Here is a 20,451-nt window from a genome sequence, read left to right on the forward strand (position 1 = left end):
ACTGAGGTTGGAGATGGTGATGTCATAATTGACTTGTGATGTCACAATGACCCAACATGCAGGTGTTGAGTGGGCAGTTTGTTGGCAGATCAGTTGGTGTTCGGTTGCAGTAGAGGTAACATCTCTGCTGTCGCTGGTACCAACACTATTTCCTAGCGCCAGTGAGTTTTCTTGCTGTGTGTCAGGAACTTCTTATAGAATCCAACTAGAATCTGTAAGTACTCGGCTATATATGGATATATTACAGGGGGATTGTCACGCTATTGTTAGTACAGCTATGGGACCTGTTTCCCAGAATGCTCAGGGGTTTCCAGATAATGGATCTTTCTATAATTTGGATCTTCATTCCTCAAGTCTATTAGAAACTCATAAAAACATGAAATAAACTCAATAGGCTGGTTTTGCCTCCAATAAGGATTAATTATATCTTAGTTGGGATCAAGTACAAGCGACTGTTTTATTATTACACAGAAAAAGGAAATCATTTTTTAAAATTTGGATAAAATGGGCTCTATGGGAGATGGCCTTTCTGCATTTCATTACTGAATGTAACTGGGAATAATAATAATAATTGTGTTCGGTCCGAGCGTTCCTTTGGGTTTCCATTTGTTTCCAAATACAATGAGAGCTAATGAGACATTTTCTGTTTATGTTGCAGAATTAGAACCATGTTGAAAAGAATTCGTGGATGTGTTAGAACTATCCAGAAACAATTTCGTCGTAATAACAAGGTAAGGCGGCTCTGACCCTTTCTCTATGTGACGTGAATGAGACTTGGGTGGAATGAAGTGACTCAGGGCTCAGGCTATAGTCCTGCGCAGGTCGGGTACCCGCGGGTCACTGCAAAAGCCTGCAGTACCCTGACGGTTGCAGGTAGAAGTTCTGGGTGCGGGTATAGAAGCGGGTCGGTGGGTCGGTGGGTTGGGCCACTTCTGATTTACAATGACAGCACTTCCTGATTCTTAATGGTCAGTGGGTCCAGGTTGCGGATAAGTTACTTGCAGGTCAGGTAGTGGGTCCACGCGGGTAAGAATGCGGGTTGTGGGTCCGGATTGCGGGTACGGGTCGGTTATGGGTTCCAAAAAATGGACCCGCGCAGGACTCTATCCAGGCTACAACTGATTAAAGGGGCAGTGCAGGGCAATTATTCCTATTAAAGCAAATACTGTTCTCTGAATGCACATTTCCTACTGACACCTCTTTATTCTTATTTACAGGTCCATCATCTGATCTCCGAAGACAATGTGAGTCCCACCGCCATTTGTTTTGTCTTCTTTTTAACAAATATTACTGTTTATATATCCTTTATAGTGCGCCGGTATATTGACACTAAGGGACGGATTTATCAAGGGTCGAATTGAAAATTCAAATTTTTTTTTTCTGGTCAAAACTGTCAAATTCAGCTAAGGAGTTATCCAAATTCTATTCGAGATTTTTTTTTATAAATTCTAATTAGATTTTTGAGATTTATCATACTCTGGCCCTTTAAGAATTCCAATTTGACTTTTCGCATCCTAAAACCTGCCGAATTGCTGTTTAAATGTCAATGGGAGAGGTCCAGGGATCAATTTAGAGATGTTTGCAGCCTTCCTGACATTAACTCGAATTGAGTTTGATCGAATATAATTTTGAGTTTTCGGTCGTTTTAATTTTTCCGAGTATGAAAAATTAGATTTTATCAATAAAGTTCAATTAGTCTAATTTATGGGAGTTTTAAAAAACTCACATGAATTCAAAATTTGACCCTTGATAAATGGGCCTCTAAGTGATCTCACCCACAATTTCCATTTCCCATCAAGGCATAAACACTAATAAACAATTTTGCATAACTATAAATCTTACTGTAGTGTGAGATATATATACCAGCCTGGTGCACTCAACATGCCCGGGTGCTGGTACAATATTCATACATACAAACTAAAGAACCGCACTCCTAGGATTTCATAGTGAAAAAAAATTGTGTTTATTTCAATGTTTCGGCCCGAGTGATGGAACCGAAATGTGGAAATAAACTCAATTTTTTTTCACTATGAAGTCCTAGGAATGTGGTTCTTTACATACAGGTGATACCCGCACTCCTTCACAATTTTCCATTTTCTGGGTGCTTGGCAAAATAATATGTAGGGAAAGTTCTGCTCACCACTATTTTTTAAAACCATTAGGCGGGGGTGCAATGAGGCTGTTACCACCAGATACACTGAATTGCTGCCTTATAGTGATGGCAAATTTGTCCACGAATTTTGCAAATTTCCCATTAGAAATTCACGAAACAGGCAAAAATTAGCGAAAGACAATTTTGCGGCTGGCACCCATTAAAGTCAATGGGTATCTGTCAATTGTCGCCTTCGTCTATAATTGTTGCCAGCGTCGCTTCCGTCGCTGGCGTAAAAAAACTTTGACACCAGCGAATTTTCGAGGCAAATTAATAAAATAAATTCGCCCATCACTACTGTGTTATTATGTTTCTAGCTATATATGATTGTAACAAAATCCTATACCTGTTCATTCCATTCAGGAGCCGATGAACCACAACGTGCCGACCCCTGTTCATCTCTTCCAAGTTGCACCGGTGGTGAGTCCAGAAGCACGGATACAGACACAAGGACACAAGGAAAAGGAGATCCAAACAGAAGTCGCAATAGAAGAAATAGTAAAGGAAGAAATCAAGGTGCTTTCCCACCCCCAGAATAAGCATTTCCTATAAATGATTTATATTATAAATACTGTATATGTATGAATATTGTGTGTTGTGATTAGGGCTGCCATCTGGTCGGTATTTTACCAGCCTGGCCGGTAAAAATGATGGTTGATCCCAATGTTATTAATAGGGAATAAAGATAAATATATAGGAAGGTCAGTGATCCCAATGTTATTAATAGGGAATAAAGATAAATATATAGGAAGCTCAGTGATCCCAATGTTATTAATAGGGAATAAAGATAAATATATAGGAAGGTCAGTGATCCCAATGTTATTAATAGGGAATAAAGATAAATATATTGGAAGGTCAGTGATCCCAATGTTATTAATAGGGAATAAAGATAAATATATAGGAAGGTCAGTGATCCCAATGTTATTAATAGGGAATAAAGATAAATATATAGGAAGGTCAGTGATCCCAATGTTATTAATAGGAATAAAGATAAATATATAGGAAGGTCAGTGATCCCAATGTTATTAATAGGGAATAAAGATAAATATATAGGAAGGTCAGTGATCCCAATGTTATTAATTGGGAATAAGGATAAATATATAGGAAGGCCGGTATTTTTTCCCAGAAAAGGTTCCAACCTTAGTTGTGATGCTAATGTTATATGTTTGTATAAAGTTTGATTTTCCTCTAAACGACTTTCTTTTGAACTGTTTTTAGGATTGTGAAAGCAGCTTCTCTGACCCAATTCAAATGATTCCGAATCCCGGAGCTATATTCCTGGTCGTAAAAGAAGCGGAAATGCGACTCGGTATAGTACAATATCAGTAGTATCTGTATCCTATAATGTGTCCTATAATGTATCCTATATGTTATTCCTTGCTGTATCGGCTCTACCCACACCCCATGCCAGCCTGCTATTAAGAATACACTATGCTAGATATTACAGTATTCCAGTACAACTATGATATAAATGAATCCTTGCCCTTTTGTAAATGTTCCTGGAGCAAGTTCCCCGAGCCCTGGTCACTAATCAAACCTCCATGTCCGGCTCAGCCTCTAATTTACTAACAGCTGGTGGGCCGCCAGAGACATATCACAGAAAAATCAAACTAATACAAGTCATTAACTTTACACTTCTTATTGAAATTCCTAATTCCCTCCATACTCAGTATAGAGACCCACTCACTGTATAACTTCTCTATAAGCTCAATATTTCACAATATTTCAATAGTTCCCAGTTGTACTCCTAATGGATGATCTATTGGTTTTTACAGAATACAGTGAAGAAATAGCCCCTGCTGTTTCCTTACCTGCCGACTGTTCTGAACTACTGGAGACATATGAGAGCCGTCACTTAGACGTGAGTATATTCAGAAAAGGAAAACCCGAGAAAGGTTAAAAGCTACAGTTGCTGGTTCTGTCACTTATAAAACACTGGTACAGAAGCACAGCAATCACTTTAGTTTATTTAGGGGGTTATTTACTAAACTCTGAAAAATTTCGCAATTTATTTCGTTTTTTTATCCTATATAATAAAGTTGAAGTGTCTCTGCGTCCAGTCCCTGTGTCCGTGGGATTGCGCTACTGCGCATGTGCCCCATGGACCGTCGCGCCTGTTAATTTAACGGGCTTAATGTCTAGTATATATATAAAACGGGACTTTTAAAAAATCACAAATTTATCAGAATTTATTAAACTCTGAGGATGGAAAAGTCAGAATCTGAAAATCTGGCATCTCAGACCAGTCGAGGTTGCATATAAGTCAATGGGAGAAGTCACAATGATTTTTTGATGTGCGATGGGTTTCGCAAAGTTTTCATTGTTTTCGGGTGAAAATTCCAGAATAAATGGTGAAAATCGTATGAAAAAATCCGAAATAATTGTGAAAATCTGATTTTTTTTTTTCCCTGGTATAATGTATTAATGAAAAACCTGAGCGGATCTGATCGGAGTTTGAAGCAGAAAATATTGAGATAAATTTGGACTTTGATAAATATCCCCCTAAATGTCATCTGATTCCCAGGAAACTCTTGGGAATCCCAGTCTGTCCTCCTGCCAATCAGAGCTGCCGGCTGATCTTTATATAATTCTCTTTACAGGATCTTATAGTTGAAGAGATCAGTAGTTCATTAGAGATGGGATATCAAGCAGAAGAATCCGATGCAACTACAGGCAGTGTAAATACATTAAAGAGCGACTATTCTTCAGAAGAAAGTGATGATAATTTGGATGCGATATCCAAGGATCTGCCTAAAGACTCATATACCAGATCAGGCAGTGTAAATACATTACAGAGCGTCTATTCTTCCGAAGAATCATATACAGCAACGGGCAGTGTGAATATATTGCAGATCGACTATTCTTCAGAAGTCAGTGATGATACTTTAGATGCGATATCCGAGGAGCTGCCTGAACAGTCATGTTCAACTGCAGGCAGTGTAAATATATTAAATATGAAGTATCCGTCAGAAGGCAGTGAATATAATTCAGATTCCCTATCTAAGAATCTGCCGGAAGAGTTGAATGTAAGTGTAGGAGTTCATTCTCTTTTGCACAATAGAAAGGCTAATGATTCTTGTCTGTATTCTCCTTAGAAACCTACTAATTGTGGTTATAATGATACAGTTGTAACAGTGGGATTATAAGAAGAATATTGATAGAACATTGTGACAGGACAGGTTTTTTTGTATAATAAACCTTATCGATGTTCTGAAATGTCTTTTTCCATTATAGGTTCCCCGGGCTCCTGCAAATTCATTCATTCAGAAGGCGCTGGCTGAGAGAACAGAGACTGGAGGTGCTTGTGCCTATCAGAAACAACCTGATTTTGTGTAAGTTAAACTGTAAACGGTACCAATACTGTTACATAGAAGAATATTCACTGATGTGACTAATCGTGACTTTTATTTCCATTCAGTCGTCAGACCTCTTTGATCTCCACTGACGACTTCCAGTTCTGCCGATGGCTTGGCAGCGGATGTTTTGGACAGGTGAGTTACTCGCCCCTGGTTGACATTGGGCTGTTAGTTGTCACTTGCAGAGAAATATAAGGCTCTCGCTCTCATTCCAGGTCTATCAGGCAAAACATAAGGAAAGTGGGAAGATGCTCGCCATCAAACTCGTTGACAAGGCTTCTTATTATGAAAATGAAATAATTGAAAGGTAAGAAGAGTTTTTGTCTTTTAAAGTGTAGGGACTGATTTAGTAACGTCGGAGATAATTGCACTGGAGCAGTTTCTCATAGTAGCCAGATCTTTGTTTTCATTGTGTAACATGTAGTAGACTAATTATCCCAATTGCCAATTAAGTGCTATGGTTGAAGCAAATCAGCCCTGTGCTCATAGCATTTCCTTGGCTCGTTCCTGTCTGTCCTGACATGTTGGTGTCTGTTTTAGGCTTTTCCTGGAGAGAGACATATTGAGATTGGCGAGGAACTCCAGGAACCCTTTCCTCGTGAGTCTATTCTGCTCTTTCCAGAGTGAGCACCATGCCTACATAGCCATGGAATTCGCTGCTGGAGGCAGTTTAGCATCCCGGCTGGAGAATGGAGCTCTCCCCTATGAAAGCACTTTGTAAGTATCACTGGTTGGGTTCTGGGGTCTCACGGCACCAAAGCAGAGTCATTAGTATGAGACAAGCTATCATTAGCAGCTATAGGTTTTTCCTCTACTACAATTTGTGTATATTCCCCAACTTCTCTACTCTTGGGAAAGGCTAGTTCCCTTAGGGTGCCAATATGTTACACCCCCTCCCACTAAGATTTAGAGAAACAGCCACACTGTGTTCTTCCTATAGATAAATGGAGCTGCCTATGCAAAATAACTGATTTTGTGTTTATTTTCACAGATTCTATTCTGCGTGCATCGTCCTAGGGATCAAGTTCTTACATGAGAACCGTATTGTCCACCGGTAAGTACTAGAGGGAGAGGTAACGGGCTTGTAGCTCGGGGGTCAGTGACTTATATCAGGGTGACTGGGAGGATTTTACTACATTAATAAACACTGTCTAACATAGGATTTATAAGCTGAGTCGATGTCAAGCCTAGTGTGAATGAGAGGACTGTGAATATAAAGGCTGTGCCAATAATAGCAGCAGGGCTCATTATATAGATGCCTTATCCTTATGTATAGGGAATATATCACTTGTGCTTCAGCACTGCTGGGGAAAGGAGGGCTTTGGCTTCTATGAACATTATGCTGACAGGCCACACATAAGGCTGGGGATTCTCTGGTTATGGGAAACCACATACCGTGAAGTGGGAGTTAAGGGTTGTATCAAGCACAATATTACCAATAACTTCATTTCTCTTCCTGCAGAGATTTAAAACCGGACAATGTTGTTATAGACAGCGCTGGATATGCCAAACTGGCAGATTTTGGAGTGTGCAGAGCAGGTAGGATATACTGGTATAATGATATACGCTGGGCTGTATTTAAGTGTAGTGCACCGGATCTCAGTCCACCGCCTTCACTCGGCCATCAGCTCATACGCAAACAGTCTTGTACTGTACCCCCCTTCCGATACTTCCAGTTGGTTGTAAGATAACACCGATTTGTTTTTGCTTGTATTTAAGGTATTGAATACCGATCTGAAATGAGCTACCCGTGTGGAGACTGGCGTTACGCAGCTCCTGAAATACTCAGAGAAGACCCCTATAACAGATCAGTGGACTGGTGGGCTTTAGGTGTCACTATGTATGAAATGGCTGTTGGCGAAGTAAGTACAAAGCACCCACTGATGGATCCCATTAGGCTCTAGAATTCTGTCTTCTTTTTATTTGATTGTGTAGAGTATCCTCAGTCCCATAATCCCTCTTGCAATAGTCTCCTTGTTATATTTCCTCTATATAATAATAGAATCTGCTGCTATTTTCCAGCTACTAAAGTGATGTCTTTTTATTTGTGCAGTTGCCATTTACTGGAGAAATGGAGGAGTTGCGTGAAAAAGCTCTTAATTCAGAACCAGAGTATCCAACCCACCTGGATAACAGAACCGCTGCAATAATAAGAGAAGTAAGTGTCACATGGTATTTTGGACTTACCTACTGGGCTGACATTTGTCCCGTATGTCCATGTGAGATATATACACACTAGGCTTGAATTATACGGTAGAAAGTATAAGTAAACATCATATAATTAGCACTGATTGAGTTGTTAAACTGAGGCTTCTGTCTAACTATTATTTCCTTTGTGTAGCTCCTACAGAAATACTCCGGATTCCGTCTGGGATCAAATAGAAATGATGGGGAAGAAGTGCAGAAATTCCATTACTTTGAGGTAAGTTCACGTTTCGGACACTGTACGGGGCAGGTGTATTTAGGAATGGGGGCAGGTTTCACTCGTCACAACTGGAAGGGAGTTAATATTTTGTGTTCATTTACCATGTTATAATGCTGGGTTATTTCATATGACAATAAATCACACAATTCAGTAGGAGATGAAACTGATTTCATCTGTATTTCTAGCCAATAGACTGGAAAGCGCTGAAGGACAGGCAGTTGCAAGCGCCATTCATACCCATGCAAGATGTCCAGTCTACAGAAGAGGAGCAAAGGGATGATGGTGTCGTAACACCCACAGATAGTATGCAGCCGCTTCCCTCAGACGTGCACAAGGCATTCACAAAATTTGAAGAGATGCCAGAAGTCTTATAAAATAGTAACAGTGCACAGGACAATACCAACTGTCAGGAGTAATACCCTCAGCTTGTGGGACTGGAGAAGATTTCAAACTCCTAAAAATTCAGCCTCAACCTATTAATACCATTTATATTTTTGTACTTATTTATTTATATATATATTTTTGTATGTATATTTAGAAATATATTTTTATAATAAAACAAATCTATTTTGTGATGTATTTTATTCTAATGGTGCTATTAAGCTAAGCGGCCTGGCGCCATTATTTTGGTCAGTCAGTGTAGGGGCAACGATGGAATCAGAACGATTTCCACAAACTGAACCACAGATTTGGGTTGAAAAATAGACAATGTGCAGTTTATTTAAATCTAGATACACAGTATGTGGCCAGATATTGTTTTGGCCTTATATACAGGTCAGGCCTGGATGCCAACTTGGCCTGTTAGTTGGCCTGTGCCAATGGCAAACCAGCAGCAAGGTGTGTGCTTTATGCTGCGTTCTTCTTTCTGTTGCTGCCATTAAAGTGATTTACAGCTCTTTTTGGACAACATAAAAGTTGTGTGCACGTTTAATCCTGTTTACTCATGCGCTGTATTGAAGCTATTGCTTCAGTGACGTGCTCAAGTCAGGGGGCAGTTTAATTCGGCACATGCCCACATAGTTAGCTGCGGTCATATTGATGACGCCGCACTCGGAAACATGGCGGCTGCAACTGAAGATGAATGGGTGAAATTATCCGAGGGCGCAGGAGGATTTCTGGAAACAGTTTTGCCAAAAGAATTTAGCGATCAGGTACACTAAGGGGGTGGTACAACATAATAACAAGTTGGGATAAAGCCTTTCCTTGTCCTTTAAACTGCCAACATATTCAGCAGCGCTGCACAATAAATGAGCCTGTACGACAAATATTTCTGGGCCCCATCCACAACCATAGGCCCCGACTTTTGGGGCTTCAGCTTCGCCTCCTTTGGTTACTTCAGGCCTTTTTGTGGCTTCGGCTCCATTCGGGGCTTTGGCTGTGTTCCCGGCTTTGGGTCTTCGTCTATTAGGGTCTTTGTCACTTCATGTCTTCGCTGCTTTGGAACTTCTGGTTCAGATTGCACGCTCTTTAGGCCCGGGACGACTGTACCCCCCTGATGGCGGCCCTAAGTCTATACACTGAACATACAGATTTACTTAGAAAACAACCAATAACCAGTACAAGAGGTAAAGAGGGCACTGCCCAAACGAGTTGCAATTGGAAGGTTTAGTATTTATATATAATAACTAAGTGCCTAGTGATGGCTATGTCCAATGGCATATGTGCAGCGAGAGGAAAGTAAAAGGCAGCAGAAAGGTTATATTAGCAGCGTATGTTGGAGGGGGTTACACTAGGGATGTGGAAGGGTGTGGGACACTTGCTGTTGGTCCATTACTGCTCTAAGAAGACCTTGACTGGCTTATTGGCACAGGTATTGACAATTGGGAAGGTGCTGCCCAAATGATACTTCTGAAACATCTGATTAAAAAAAAATTTCTCAATCTGTGTTTGAAAAGTGTTTTTTTTTTCTAAATAAATTTTCATCTTGACCTTTATTAAATTTTGCTATAAGTAAATATTATGTGAATTTGCTTTTAGGGTTCTTTATGGTACTTGAATTTTAACTATTCCCTAGTTGAATTACACTAAAATAAACTCGAAAATTCCAATTTGAAATTCGGCCCTTGATAAATCTGCCCCTTAAGGTTGAACTTGATAGACGTGTGTCTTTTTTCAACCTAACTTACTATAACTAAACTAGGGATGCACCGAATCCAGGATTCGGTTTGGGGTTCGGCATTTTTCAGCAGGATTCAGATTCAGCCGGGCAAAAGGATTCGGCCGAACCTGAATCCTGCTGAAAAAGGCTGAATCCCGAATCCTGGATTCGGTGCATCCAAATTAGAGGATGGGAGGGAAATCGTGTGACTTTTTGTCACAAAACAAGGAAGTAAAAAATGTTTTCCCCTTCCCAACCCTAATTTCGGTATTCGGTTCGGTATTCGGGCGAATCTTTTTCGAAGGATTCGGGCGAATCCAAACTAGTAGATTCGGTGCATCCCTAAACGAAACATCAACGTATTATATGTTAGCATGAGGGAAACAATGTTTAATAAATGGGACAGTTCTAATTTAAACTCCGCTCCTATCAGGCCGGTGAATTGATAGTGACCCGGCAGCCCTGGAGGAGGATGTGGCCTCTCGATGACATCACTGTTACACCTTTCAGGCAGCCAATTCCCTCTGCTTTAATAACAAAGCAAAGCTTTACCGCTCAGGGGTGAGACTTATTAAAGTGGCCTCCCATAGGGCATCAGGTCCAGGAGATGAATCAGATCCAATATACTTAATCCACCCACTGATCATTCTCTCTAGGCCGCCCCACAAACATGAGGGACCATAAGAGCCAGTTACCTTGCCATGTCCCTTCTCTATCCCTGCTGCTGGCGCCCAAAGACAGGACCCTGGCACCTCCGTTAGCTGCCCATTCAGACGCACACAGAAAAGATGGGCTGTGCTGATCCTAGAAGAAAATACATGAAAAGGCCCATTAGTGAAGGCAATTTTCAGATAAAATCACCACAGGATTCTCCTGACAATACAGAGTAAAAGTTGCCAAAAACTGCGTCCAACGTGATGTACTAATAAACGCACTCATTAGCGCTGTTAATAATAGACTTACAGATCTAATGGCAGATTCCAATGAAGTTTCACTTTAATGTTACATCTTAGCATCACACAGACGGGGATTCTCAATGGGCTCAATGTCAGTCTTATTATTTTATTTTTCCTTATTTTCGGAGGAAATGTTTAGTGTGTTGTGGAGAAGAGGCCCCTTTATATGGCTGGTGACCAGGGGAAATACAATGATTTTTGTTCAGTTACACAGAGGCAGAATGACTTATAGTGACTACTCAGTTATACTGGATGTGAATTCATCTATTTCTTCTCCAGTCTCCAGCTGTCAGTAGCACCTCAGACACAATGAGCTACAAACCCTGTGAGCGGGAAATCTGACTCACTGAGGCCTTTTCTTCCCCTCAGAAAATTGGGGCGGGGCAAGCAACCCCCTGTGTAAGTCAACCAATTAAGCTGATGCTTTGCCTTTGGTTCTGCCTCCTTACCTCACAACTGAAACCAATCAGCTACCTGTTTAGCTTTACACTATACCTTGTCCTTATTGGATCCCTGGATGGGGAAGATGTAAAAGTCAGTAAGCAAGAGCCGGATTGGTTCCTCTGTCTTTCAATCACTTGTGTCTGAAAGCCAATTGGCTCCCCATGCAGAACCCAACTTGGATGCCTAATATGAAGCTGTCTCTGCCCTGACTCATCTCTGTCACTTCCAGTCAGTCAGTAACAAGTGAAATGGAGGAGAGTCAGGGCAGCAGAAGTAGTGAATAAACATGTAAATGCTGCTGCTGCTGCTGTTTGGGTTTATGTATAAATATTACCCGTGACTATAGATGTAGCAATTGATACTCAGCCAATACTGGTCATTGCTAGGCCATTAGTAATGAAGGGTTGAATAGTTTATGAAGTAAAGTTGCCTGCTTGACTTTTAGAAAGGGGTTGTGACTCCTGAAATGTATTGGCTATTGCTAAATGGCTGCTGGGAGTTTGTTTTGCCTCAGGAAGGGCCCCGCTTGCTGGCCACTCCCACTGTGGGGCCTAAGGGTAGGACTACGCCAGAGTTTTCGGCACAAAAAAAAGCTCGTGGAACTCAGCGTCTGCATCTGACAGTCGTGTCGCGTCGGATCAACAATGCGACACAATGTGACAATTCTATTATTTACCTTATTTTTCTCGCACACGGCAAGTCGCATGCATTTGTCGCAGTGCGTTGGATTGCTTCGAAAATGCTCGTGGAGTCCTACCCTAAGGGCAAGGCCAGATGTGGCGTTTTTGCAGCCTTTTTACGTTGCGTTTTTAAAAAAGAACAGCCAGGCCTAAATATGCCACTGAAACCACATGCGACCCGTCAACATGCGTTTTTCAGCATGGAGGATTCTTTTCCCTACATGCACTTTTCATTGTTTTCATTGAATTTGGACGCCAAATTTAAAATACGCTACGTATTTACGTAAAGTGTGGTTTCAAACGTGCAGATCCCATAGAGTCTATTGATTTTGTAGTTTGTTGACGTATTGGCGTTTCTGCTAAAAAATGTCAATACTGGCGTCCTGTGGCGGATTTCAGCTTGTAAGCGCCCTGTGTGAATTGCCAGAGAGCGTTTTCCATTCGTTTCAGTGGTAGTGCAGTTTATGCGTATTTACGCCTTCTTTATAAAAACGCAGCGTCTGGCCTTGCCCTAGGGGTTGAGAGACACGGGCAGAAATGATGAGCTGGGGGCAGGGCTGCTATTACAGGGGTATTTGGATTCGTTTATGGATAAATATCTCATTTAATGACAAATAATTGGCTGGTTAACCCTTCCCATCCCAGGGTGTGCCGGGGAAGAGTGGGATCAGACAGGGTAACACCTAGGGTTGCCACCTGGCCAGTCTTTTACCGACCTGACCTGTAAAAATGAAGCTTGACTTGACAATGTTATTAATAGGGGAAAAAAAATCTAAATATATAGGGAGGCCGGTATTTTTTTTCCAAAAAAGGTGACAACCCTAGTAACAAGCCCACAGTAATTTATTCCTTGACATAAAACAAATGATGAGTTTATTTGCTCACAAATCCCTGTTTGTACTGCGCTGCCACAAACTCAATGAAAGGCCACTACAAGATAAACTCACAGGGGAGCCAATTTGTTACCATTTGAAGCCCTTAGCAGAGACCCTGGGCCTCATGCCTCTTATTTAAAGAATGCACCAGCCTTTTGTTCATTCTCTTGTCTGCCCTGTGTTCCTCTGTGTTGCCCGGGGTGAGTGCAGAACAGCACAGGAATTGCCCAGTGGTTTCTATACTGTGAGTGCACAAACCTTCATTCAGTACAGAGAAACACTGGGAAGAAGAAGAAACAAAATGGCCACAGCATGTGCTACAGAATGATCCCCAGGCCAGAGGAACACCGACCTGAAGAGAAAATGTAGCAACTGGATTTACTTGGGGGGCTGATACTGGAACCTTTCTTATTGACTAGGGGTTTCACTGTCCTCACCTTTAAGTGAATGTTTAGTATGTTATAGAATGACCAATTCTAAGCAACTTTTCAATTGGTCTTCATTATTTATTTAGTTTATATTATTATTTATATTTTTTTAATTAATTGCTGTCTTCTGACTCTAGCTTTCAAGAACAAATGCTGTGTAAGGCTACAAATGTATTGTTATTGCTACTTTTTATTCCTCATCTTTCTATTCAGGCCTCTCCTATTCATATTCCAGTCTCTTATTCACATCAAAGCATGTCCAAATTCCCCTAGCAACCTTTAGTATATATCTTGTCTGAATTCAGCAACGTCACCTCATGGCTGCTGTGCTATCCAGCCAGGCGGCAGGACACAGACACGGGCCCCATCCTAAGTGCATCTATATCTTAGTGGCTCCTGGTAGGTGGAGCATTTAATGGTTGTTCTGGTGATTGGCTGTGCTAACTCCCATGATCCTCACACACAGAGGTGATGGTACATCTGAGGGTACAACTGAGCGGATACAGTAGAATCAGACGTCTCTGGGGACACGGTGCTTTGGGTGAGTAAGGATGAAATTCTAAACAATCTTATGCAGCAACTGGTTTCTTCTCCATTCTGGGAACTTCCAGTATTGCTCCATGCATCCAGGGCAGTAAAATATTTTTAGCCCACCACTCTCAAGTCTCGAGTATCCCATCATGTCCAAAAACAGTCCTGGCAGTAGTTATGGCCACACAGCAGGGTACAGGGTCTGTATGGATCTCACAGCACAGGTTAGTTTGTCTCTCACATCCATATGAATCTTCCCTGAAAAAAGTGGAAAAACATAACTGAACATACATTTTTTTCCATGAAACCCTCTGTGTATTTTACCCCACTATGGGCACAATCAGTGGCTGATCAGTCCCCCTCCCCACAAAGAAAATCTTCAGGGGGAAAACTGAGTGCGCCCTCAACCCCTGCTGTATTTAATGGTGAACATTATGCTCATTGGGTGCTACTAAGAACATGAACGTTATGCTCATTGGGTGCTACTAAGAACATGAACGTTATGCTCATAGGGTGCTACTAAGAACATGAACGTTATGCTCATTGGGTGCTACTAAGAACATGAACGTTATGCTCATTGGGTGCTACTAAGAACATGAAAGTTATGCTCATTGGGTGCTACTAAGAACATGAACGTTATGCTCATTGGGTGCTACTAAGAACATGAACGTTATGCTCATTGGGTGCTACTAAGAACATGAACGTTATGCTCATTGGGTGCTACTAAGAACATGAACGTTATGCTCATTGGGTGCTTCTAAGAACATGAACGTTATGCTCATTGGGTGCTACTAAGAACATGAACGTTATGCTCATTGGGTGCTACTAAGAACATGAAAGTTATGCTCATTGGGTGCTACTAAGAACATGAATGTTATGCTCATTGGGTGCTACTAAGAACATGAACGTTATGCTCATTGGGTGCTACTAAGAACATGAACGTTATGCTCATTGGGTGCTACTAAGAACATGAACGTTATGCTCATTGGGTGCTACTAAGAACATGAACGTTATGCTCATTGGGTGCTTCTAAGAACATGAACGTTATGCTCATTGGGTGCTACTAAGAACATGAACGTTATGCTCATTGGGTGCTACTAAGAACATGAACGTTATGCTCATTGGGTGCTACTAAGAACATGAACGTTATGCTCATTGGGTGCTACTAAGAACATGAACGTTATGCTCATTGGGTGCTACTAAGAACATGAACGTTATGCTCATTGGGTGCTTCTAAGAACATGAACATTATGCTCATTGGGTGCTACTAAGAACATGAACGTTATGCTCATTGGGTGCTACTAAGAACATGAACGTTATGCTCATTGGGTGCTACTAAGAACATGAACGTTATGCTCATTGGGTGCTACTAAGAACATGAATGTTATGCTCATTGGGTGCTACTAAGAACATGAATGTTATGCTCATTGGGTGCTACTAAGAACATGCACATTATAAAGGAAGGCACAGAACAAACACAATGCTCCCAACAACTGTAGGACTGTTTAGAAAACTATAGAAACTCTAGGAGTAAATAGTATCTCAGTGATATGTAGGTCTATACATGGGAGCCCGGCTGCAGCTGAACAAATCTTACCCAGATATACAGATTTATAGCAGAACATGCCCCTGCCAATATGTACCAGGATCAGGACTCCCATTTGGCTTTACAAAGAATATCAAGCACTTAATATACTGTATATATATATATATACAGGGCAGCCATCAGGAGGGGACAGGGGGGAGAGTTGTAGGGGGCCCCACCACGCCACACTTACTTGATTAACCGGGCGCCTCATCTTTCTGAGAGCTGCTGACTTCGGGAAGGCATGGACATTTAAGGGGCCCTGGCCACCAATTTTCTCATAATGTGGGGGGGGGCTGGCCACCAATTTTTCTTTTCTCATGTGGGGTCCTAGCCACCATTTTTTAATGGGGGGCCCTGGCCACAAATGTTTTTTTATGGGGGGCCCTGACCGCCAATATCTTTTTATTTTTTATTAACATGTGGGAACCCTAGCCACCAATATTTTTTTACTGTGTGGTGGGGAGGGCGGACCTGTGGGCTTGCGGTGGGTGCAGCCCAGGGGGCCCAGGAAATTTTGTCGTATGAGGACTTTTGATGGCCTGTATATATATATATATATAATACACAAAAGCCATGAATATCTTGTAAATTATATCCTTATAAACGGTGAGTTCTGATGTCATCAGTTGTAAACGGTGAGTTCTGATGTCATTTCTGTCACATGACTCACTGAAATTTGTGTATTATAATAAATAAAGTACCCCCAGTTGTAAAATATGAGGATATTAGAAGTTACCTCGGAGTTTCATGACCTGTATAAAAACACTCGGCCTTCGGCCTCGTACTTTTATATGGTCATGAAACTCCTCGGTAACTTATAATATCCTTATAATTTACAATAGGGGGCACTTTATTCACTATATAAACCTATTTGGCACAGCCAAAATATTCTAACTGTGGTCCTAACTGCTTATTACACTAGGCAAGAAAAAAGTTTGTAGATTTTAGTGGTTTTATTGGATTTCGTGGTTGTATTGCATTCCACGCTGTTCTTTGTGACTTGTCTGGTGTATATATACAGTGTGACTGTATGTGGGTGTGTTGTGTGTGTGTATGTGTGTGTGTATGTACGTGTGTGTGTTATGTGTGTGTATGTGGGTGTGTGTGTAAAGGCAACACAAGATGGTGAAAAGCTGTGAGCTCAGGTAATAATATGTCCTTCCCTCCAAAGGACAAACAGCAGAATGTCTGTTTATGTAACATTCCCTTACACTGGCAACACAAGGGTTAATGACTTACAGTTCAGAGGGGACCTGATTCTCCTCACACTGGGACTCTTTCCTTATCAAAATGGCTGACACCAGGCTTCACTCCTGGATCCACTTAACAACAGTCTCTCTCTCAGGCCTCTGATGATTGGCTGGAGAATCATTTCCTTCCCACAGGTTAAAGCATGAACTAATTCCTCTGTACTGTAGTGGAAGGCACAGGGAACTGCATTACCCAGCAGTCTTACACGTACAAACATTAAGTGTGTTGCAATAGATTGTCAGCTCTTCTGGCAAGGGTGTGTAGGGCAGGGCCAGAACGAGGGTTGCCATCTTTCCCCTGATGAACTGCGGAGGGAGGCGGGGCTGTGATGCAGCGGGGGGTGGGGCTGTGACATAGTGGGGCGGGGGCCGTGACATGGGGTGGGACTGTGATGTCGTGTGGCCGTTGCCAATTGGCTGATCCCCTCGTCAATCTCAGGAAACCCTGCCCTTGGGTGCCTGGCTCACTTGGCCCAGCACTGGTGTATGCGATCAGACACACCTACCCCCCGTTCTGCCTGTGACATCACTGAGTCCGGTTACAGGCAGGGGAGTGATTGATTGGCTGGAAAGCCCAGAGGATGTCTGGGAAAAGACGAAGATCCAGGAAGAGTCTGGGTTGGAGCCAAATCCACTAGGTTGGCAGGGAAAGATTATAAAAGCGCCTCTGCTGTAGCATCCAGCCAGAGCCAGTGTGTGTGTGGTACTGATGTGCGGGCCGACCCAAAACCTACAGGTTGGGGCCAACTGCTGCATCAAGTCTTCGGGTCACGGGTGGGTTTGGGTTGAGAGGTTCCTTCCACTCTACCCGCCTGCAACCTAACCCTTCCGGCTCCCGGCTCCTCCATTTATAGATTTGCACCTTCCCCTTTCATGACATCACAGCAGGTCAGGTGCAGGTCTTTATATGGAGGAGCTGAGCCAGGTGCGGGTTGGGTGAAGGTGGGTTAGGGTCGGGTGCGGATACAGAAAATTTGGAACTGCACATCACTAGTTTGTGAGACTGTCCAGGAGTGCAGATAGGCTGCAGATTCATGCTGTGCAGATCTGGAGGAAAGGTCTGTGGCCCCAGATGTACAGAGAAAGCCCATCCCACTCCCTACCAAGCTCAGAAGATGCGTTGGGCTGACGGATTTATTCTGGTCTACAGTATCTGTGACCACAACAGCTTCAGTGTGGTCAGGCAGCAGCTGCAGAGGATCTGACAGATAAAGAAACGCCATGGCCTGGTGCTGGTCATCATTGTGGGGAACAAAAGAGACCTCCAGCACCAAAGAGAGATCACCAGCGCAGAGAGACGCATGGTTGCCCTATCTTCAGACTGTGGCTTCGAGGTCTCAGCAGCAGAGACCTATCATGGCTCCCTAATGGTCTTCCACTAAACTGCTGGAGGTGCTGAGAGAGAACAGGAGCTCGGTTAAGAAAAACACCGGCATTAAGGGCATTGTACAGAGCATGTCGGCCGTCTTCAGCAGTAGAAGGACAGAGTGATGGGATATAGGATTCACCCTCTGCTTTCTCACCTGTTGGAATATCAAGCCATCAGCACCTGGTGTGACCCAATGTAGTCCAGCCAGAGAAGAAGTCATGGGGAATTGAGGATCTTTGTCCTAGAAGGACCAGTTGTGGTACATGGTGGGACATTCTACTCTATATAGGAGATCCTCTGAGGTCCTTGATATCAAAATGGACAAAATTATTCTGCCTGCCCGCTGAAGGGTCCATAATATCCAGACTATTATCTTTTAACTGCACTGAACTGACCCATCAGGTACCGGAGACCTCGAGAAGAACCACTAGTCTGTGTATAAAGTCCAACCAAGAGCAGAGGGGGCTCAGAGGAGAAATGATGTGGAACTCCAATAAAGGGCTAATAATTCATTGGAGCATCTTTTCAAATGTAATAATAGTCTGGATAAGAGAACTCTACTTGATAGTGATGAGGGGCAGATATATGGGCGAGTTACACTGGGAGTATCATTTGCACTAAATGAGAGGAGAAGGCTGTGCCAATCAGTCTCAAAGGGGAACTTGTCTAATACTAATTATTAAAGAGGGAGCAGACATAATGATTTCACCATCGCTCAGAATGGACCATTAAACTGCAACATGCTAGAAGCTCATGCCAAGCCCCTATAAATGCTCCATTTAATATTATATTCACATTATCAGTTGGACACCTAGGCAATGAGTCCATCTCCATATGGCATGCACGGATGTAAATATCACATTATATATATATATGTATATATCATTGACTGAGTAACATGGAACTAAACTAGAGACAGAGGGCATTTATCAGAGGGGGGAGTATGGATCTTCCCAGTACCCCAGAGGGAAATGTATTTAAGATTAAGATAAAATAAGATTTTTAAGGGCATATTTATAAAAGAGAAAAAGAGAGCTACATTTTTAGCCCATGCTTGTGCATCAGAATAACACACGTTGATGATGCTTTCCAGCCCTAACTCATATACCATGTATGTATGTATGTATGTATGTATGTATGTATATTTTTATTTGTAAAGCGCTCCTTGAGGGCAAAGCACTGTACAGCAAAACAATAAATTAGTAGTAACAAACAAGGGGTCATTGGAATAAAAAGTAACAATAAGTGGCACATGTGGCACAATAAGTTGGTTGGTTCTCAATGATTGGGACACACTCGCGCTCTATTATTTGCTATGTATTGTTCTTTTTATTAGTATAAATATGAAGAACAGGGAGAGGCAGTTTGCACATTGTCATTATAATAAAACATAATTTTTTTTTATAGAGATTGGTAAAAAATATAAACATGTAATTGCCCAGGACAAACATTGAGAGAAGATACAGAGCCTAAACATATAATGTAATATAATATATAGAGCAGCACATTCATTATTCACCAGCATAAAGAAAAGGCACTAATCAATACCCAGAGAATATGCACTTTCACACCCAAACAATCAACAATAATTTTACAATTTACATTTAATACAATTTAATTTACTATACACAAACCACAATGGTTACCTTCCCAACTTCTCTCCATACAACCTCCTCCCACAAAATCACTTTATTCTCCTACAGTTTAAAGACTGTTCCCCCCACACCCTTATAAACCAACTTGGTTTCCCATGAAATGAATCCATAGACCCAGCAGAGCCTTAGGACCTGAGTGGCCATATGGATATCCCAGTAAATATATTGGTCACATGAATGAAAGCCGAATGTATCCTGATCCCTAGTCAAGGAGTGGCTGAGCTTCACCAGGAAACCCAACCTCAACAAAATAATATTCAATTCAGAAACATAGGATTAAAGCCATAGAGCAAACTTTTTTTGTACAAATGCCTCAACCAAGGAAAGTCTGCTGAGAGGCCATGGAACCCTCCCTCCACTGGAAGAAACATTCCCTGCACTGGAAAGAAGGGCTGCAATTGTTCAGATGGAGGCACACGAGACCCAAGGACCAGGGGGAGGTCACTTTACAGTAGGCAGGGTCCCCTTCACCTGGCAGGTGTGAAACTGGAGGACTTTGATGGGCTTAAAGGAACAGTAACACCAATAAATCAGTGTATTAAAATATAATATAATGTTGCACTGCACTGTAAAAACTGGAGTGTTTGATTCAGAAACTAGCTGCTGTGTAGCCGTGGGGGCACCCATTCAAGCACAGGATACAC

General features: G+C 42.0%; 3 protein-coding genes and 1 pseudogene across 3 annotated transcripts; all 4 read left to right on the forward strand.

Annotated features, from left to right (window-relative positions):
- The first annotated feature begins 484 nt into the window (after positions 1-484).
- LOC121397656 lies at positions 485-5,247 on the forward strand. Its single transcript, XM_041574715.1, has 6 exons — positions 485-731; positions 1,218-1,244; positions 2,516-2,668; positions 3,371-3,461; positions 3,928-4,013; positions 4,753-5,247. The coding sequence occupies exons 1-6, from the start codon at positions 669-671 to the stop codon at positions 5,245-5,247; spliced, it is 915 nt and encodes a 304-aa protein (XP_041430649.1). The 5' UTR covers positions 485-668.
- Positions 5,236-7,448, forward strand: LOC108700411 (serine/threonine-protein kinase N1-like). Its single transcript, XM_041574564.1, has 6 exons — positions 5,236-5,643; positions 5,724-5,815; positions 6,049-6,225; positions 6,500-6,562; positions 6,971-7,047; positions 7,228-7,448. The coding sequence occupies exons 2-6, from the start codon at positions 5,757-5,759 to the stop codon at positions 7,410-7,412; spliced, it is 561 nt and encodes a 186-aa protein (XP_041430498.1). The 5' UTR covers positions 5,236-5,643; positions 5,724-5,756; the 3' UTR covers positions 7,413-7,448.
- A 34-nt stretch (positions 7,449-7,482) lies between these two features.
- LOC108700691 (serine/threonine-protein kinase N2-like) lies at positions 7,483-8,411 on the forward strand. Its single transcript, XM_018233862.2, has 3 exons — positions 7,483-7,666; positions 7,850-7,930; positions 8,119-8,411. Exons 1-3 carry the CDS (start codon positions 7,580-7,582, stop codon positions 8,305-8,307), a joined length of 357 nt encoding a protein of 118 aa, XP_018089351.2. The 5' UTR covers positions 7,483-7,579; the 3' UTR covers positions 8,308-8,411.
- An 8,936-nt stretch (positions 8,412-17,347) lies between these two features.
- On the forward strand, positions 17,348-19,886 carry LOC121397599 (annotated as a pseudogene).
- Positions 19,887-20,451: the final 565 nt, after the last annotated feature.

Source organism: Xenopus laevis, chromosome 8S, assembly GCF_017654675.1.
Source record: "Xenopus laevis strain J_2021 chromosome 8S, Xenopus_laevis_v10.1, whole genome shotgun sequence".
Taxonomy (NCBI): Eukaryota; Metazoa; Chordata; class Amphibia; order Anura; family Pipidae; genus Xenopus; species Xenopus laevis.

What these genes read in the sequence shown, in the direction of transcription:
- LOC121397656 (XM_041574715.1), top strand. Translation starts at nt 669, where the DNA reads ATGTTGAAAAGAATTCGTGGATGTGTTAGAACTATCCAGAAACAATTT. An exon ending in TAGTAAAGGAAGAAATCAAG is followed by an intron (nt 2,669 to 3,370) that starts GTGCTTTCCCAC and finishes AACTGTTTTTAG; the next exon opens with GATTGTGAAAGCAGCTTCTC. An exon ending in ATGAGAGCCGTCACTTAGAC is followed by an intron (nt 4,014 to 4,752) that starts GTGAGTATATTC and finishes TTCTCTTTACAG; the next exon opens with GATCTTATAGTTGAAGAGAT.
- LOC108700411 (XM_041574564.1), top strand. Translation starts at nt 5,757, where the DNA reads ATGCTCGCCATCAAACTCGTTGACAAGGCTTCTTATTATGAAAATGAA. An exon ending in GAAAATGAAATAATTGAAAG is followed by an intron (nt 5,816 to 6,048) that starts GTAAGAAGAGTT and finishes TGTCTGTTTTAG; the next exon opens with GCTTTTCCTGGAGAGAGACA. An exon ending in GAGAACCGTATTGTCCACCG is followed by an intron (nt 6,563 to 6,970) that starts GTAAGTACTAGA and finishes CTCTTCCTGCAG; the next exon opens with AGATTTAAAACCGGACAATG.
- LOC108700691 (XM_018233862.2), top strand. Translation starts at nt 7,580, where the DNA reads ATGGAGGAGTTGCGTGAAAAAGCTCTTAATTCAGAACCAGAGTATCCA. An exon ending in CCGCTGCAATAATAAGAGAA is followed by an intron (nt 7,667 to 7,849) that starts GTAAGTGTCACA and finishes TCCTTTGTGTAG; the next exon opens with CTCCTACAGAAATACTCCGG. An exon ending in AGAAATTCCATTACTTTGAG is followed by an intron (nt 7,931 to 8,118) that starts GTAAGTTCACGT and finishes CTGTATTTCTAG; the next exon opens with CCAATAGACTGGAAAGCGCT.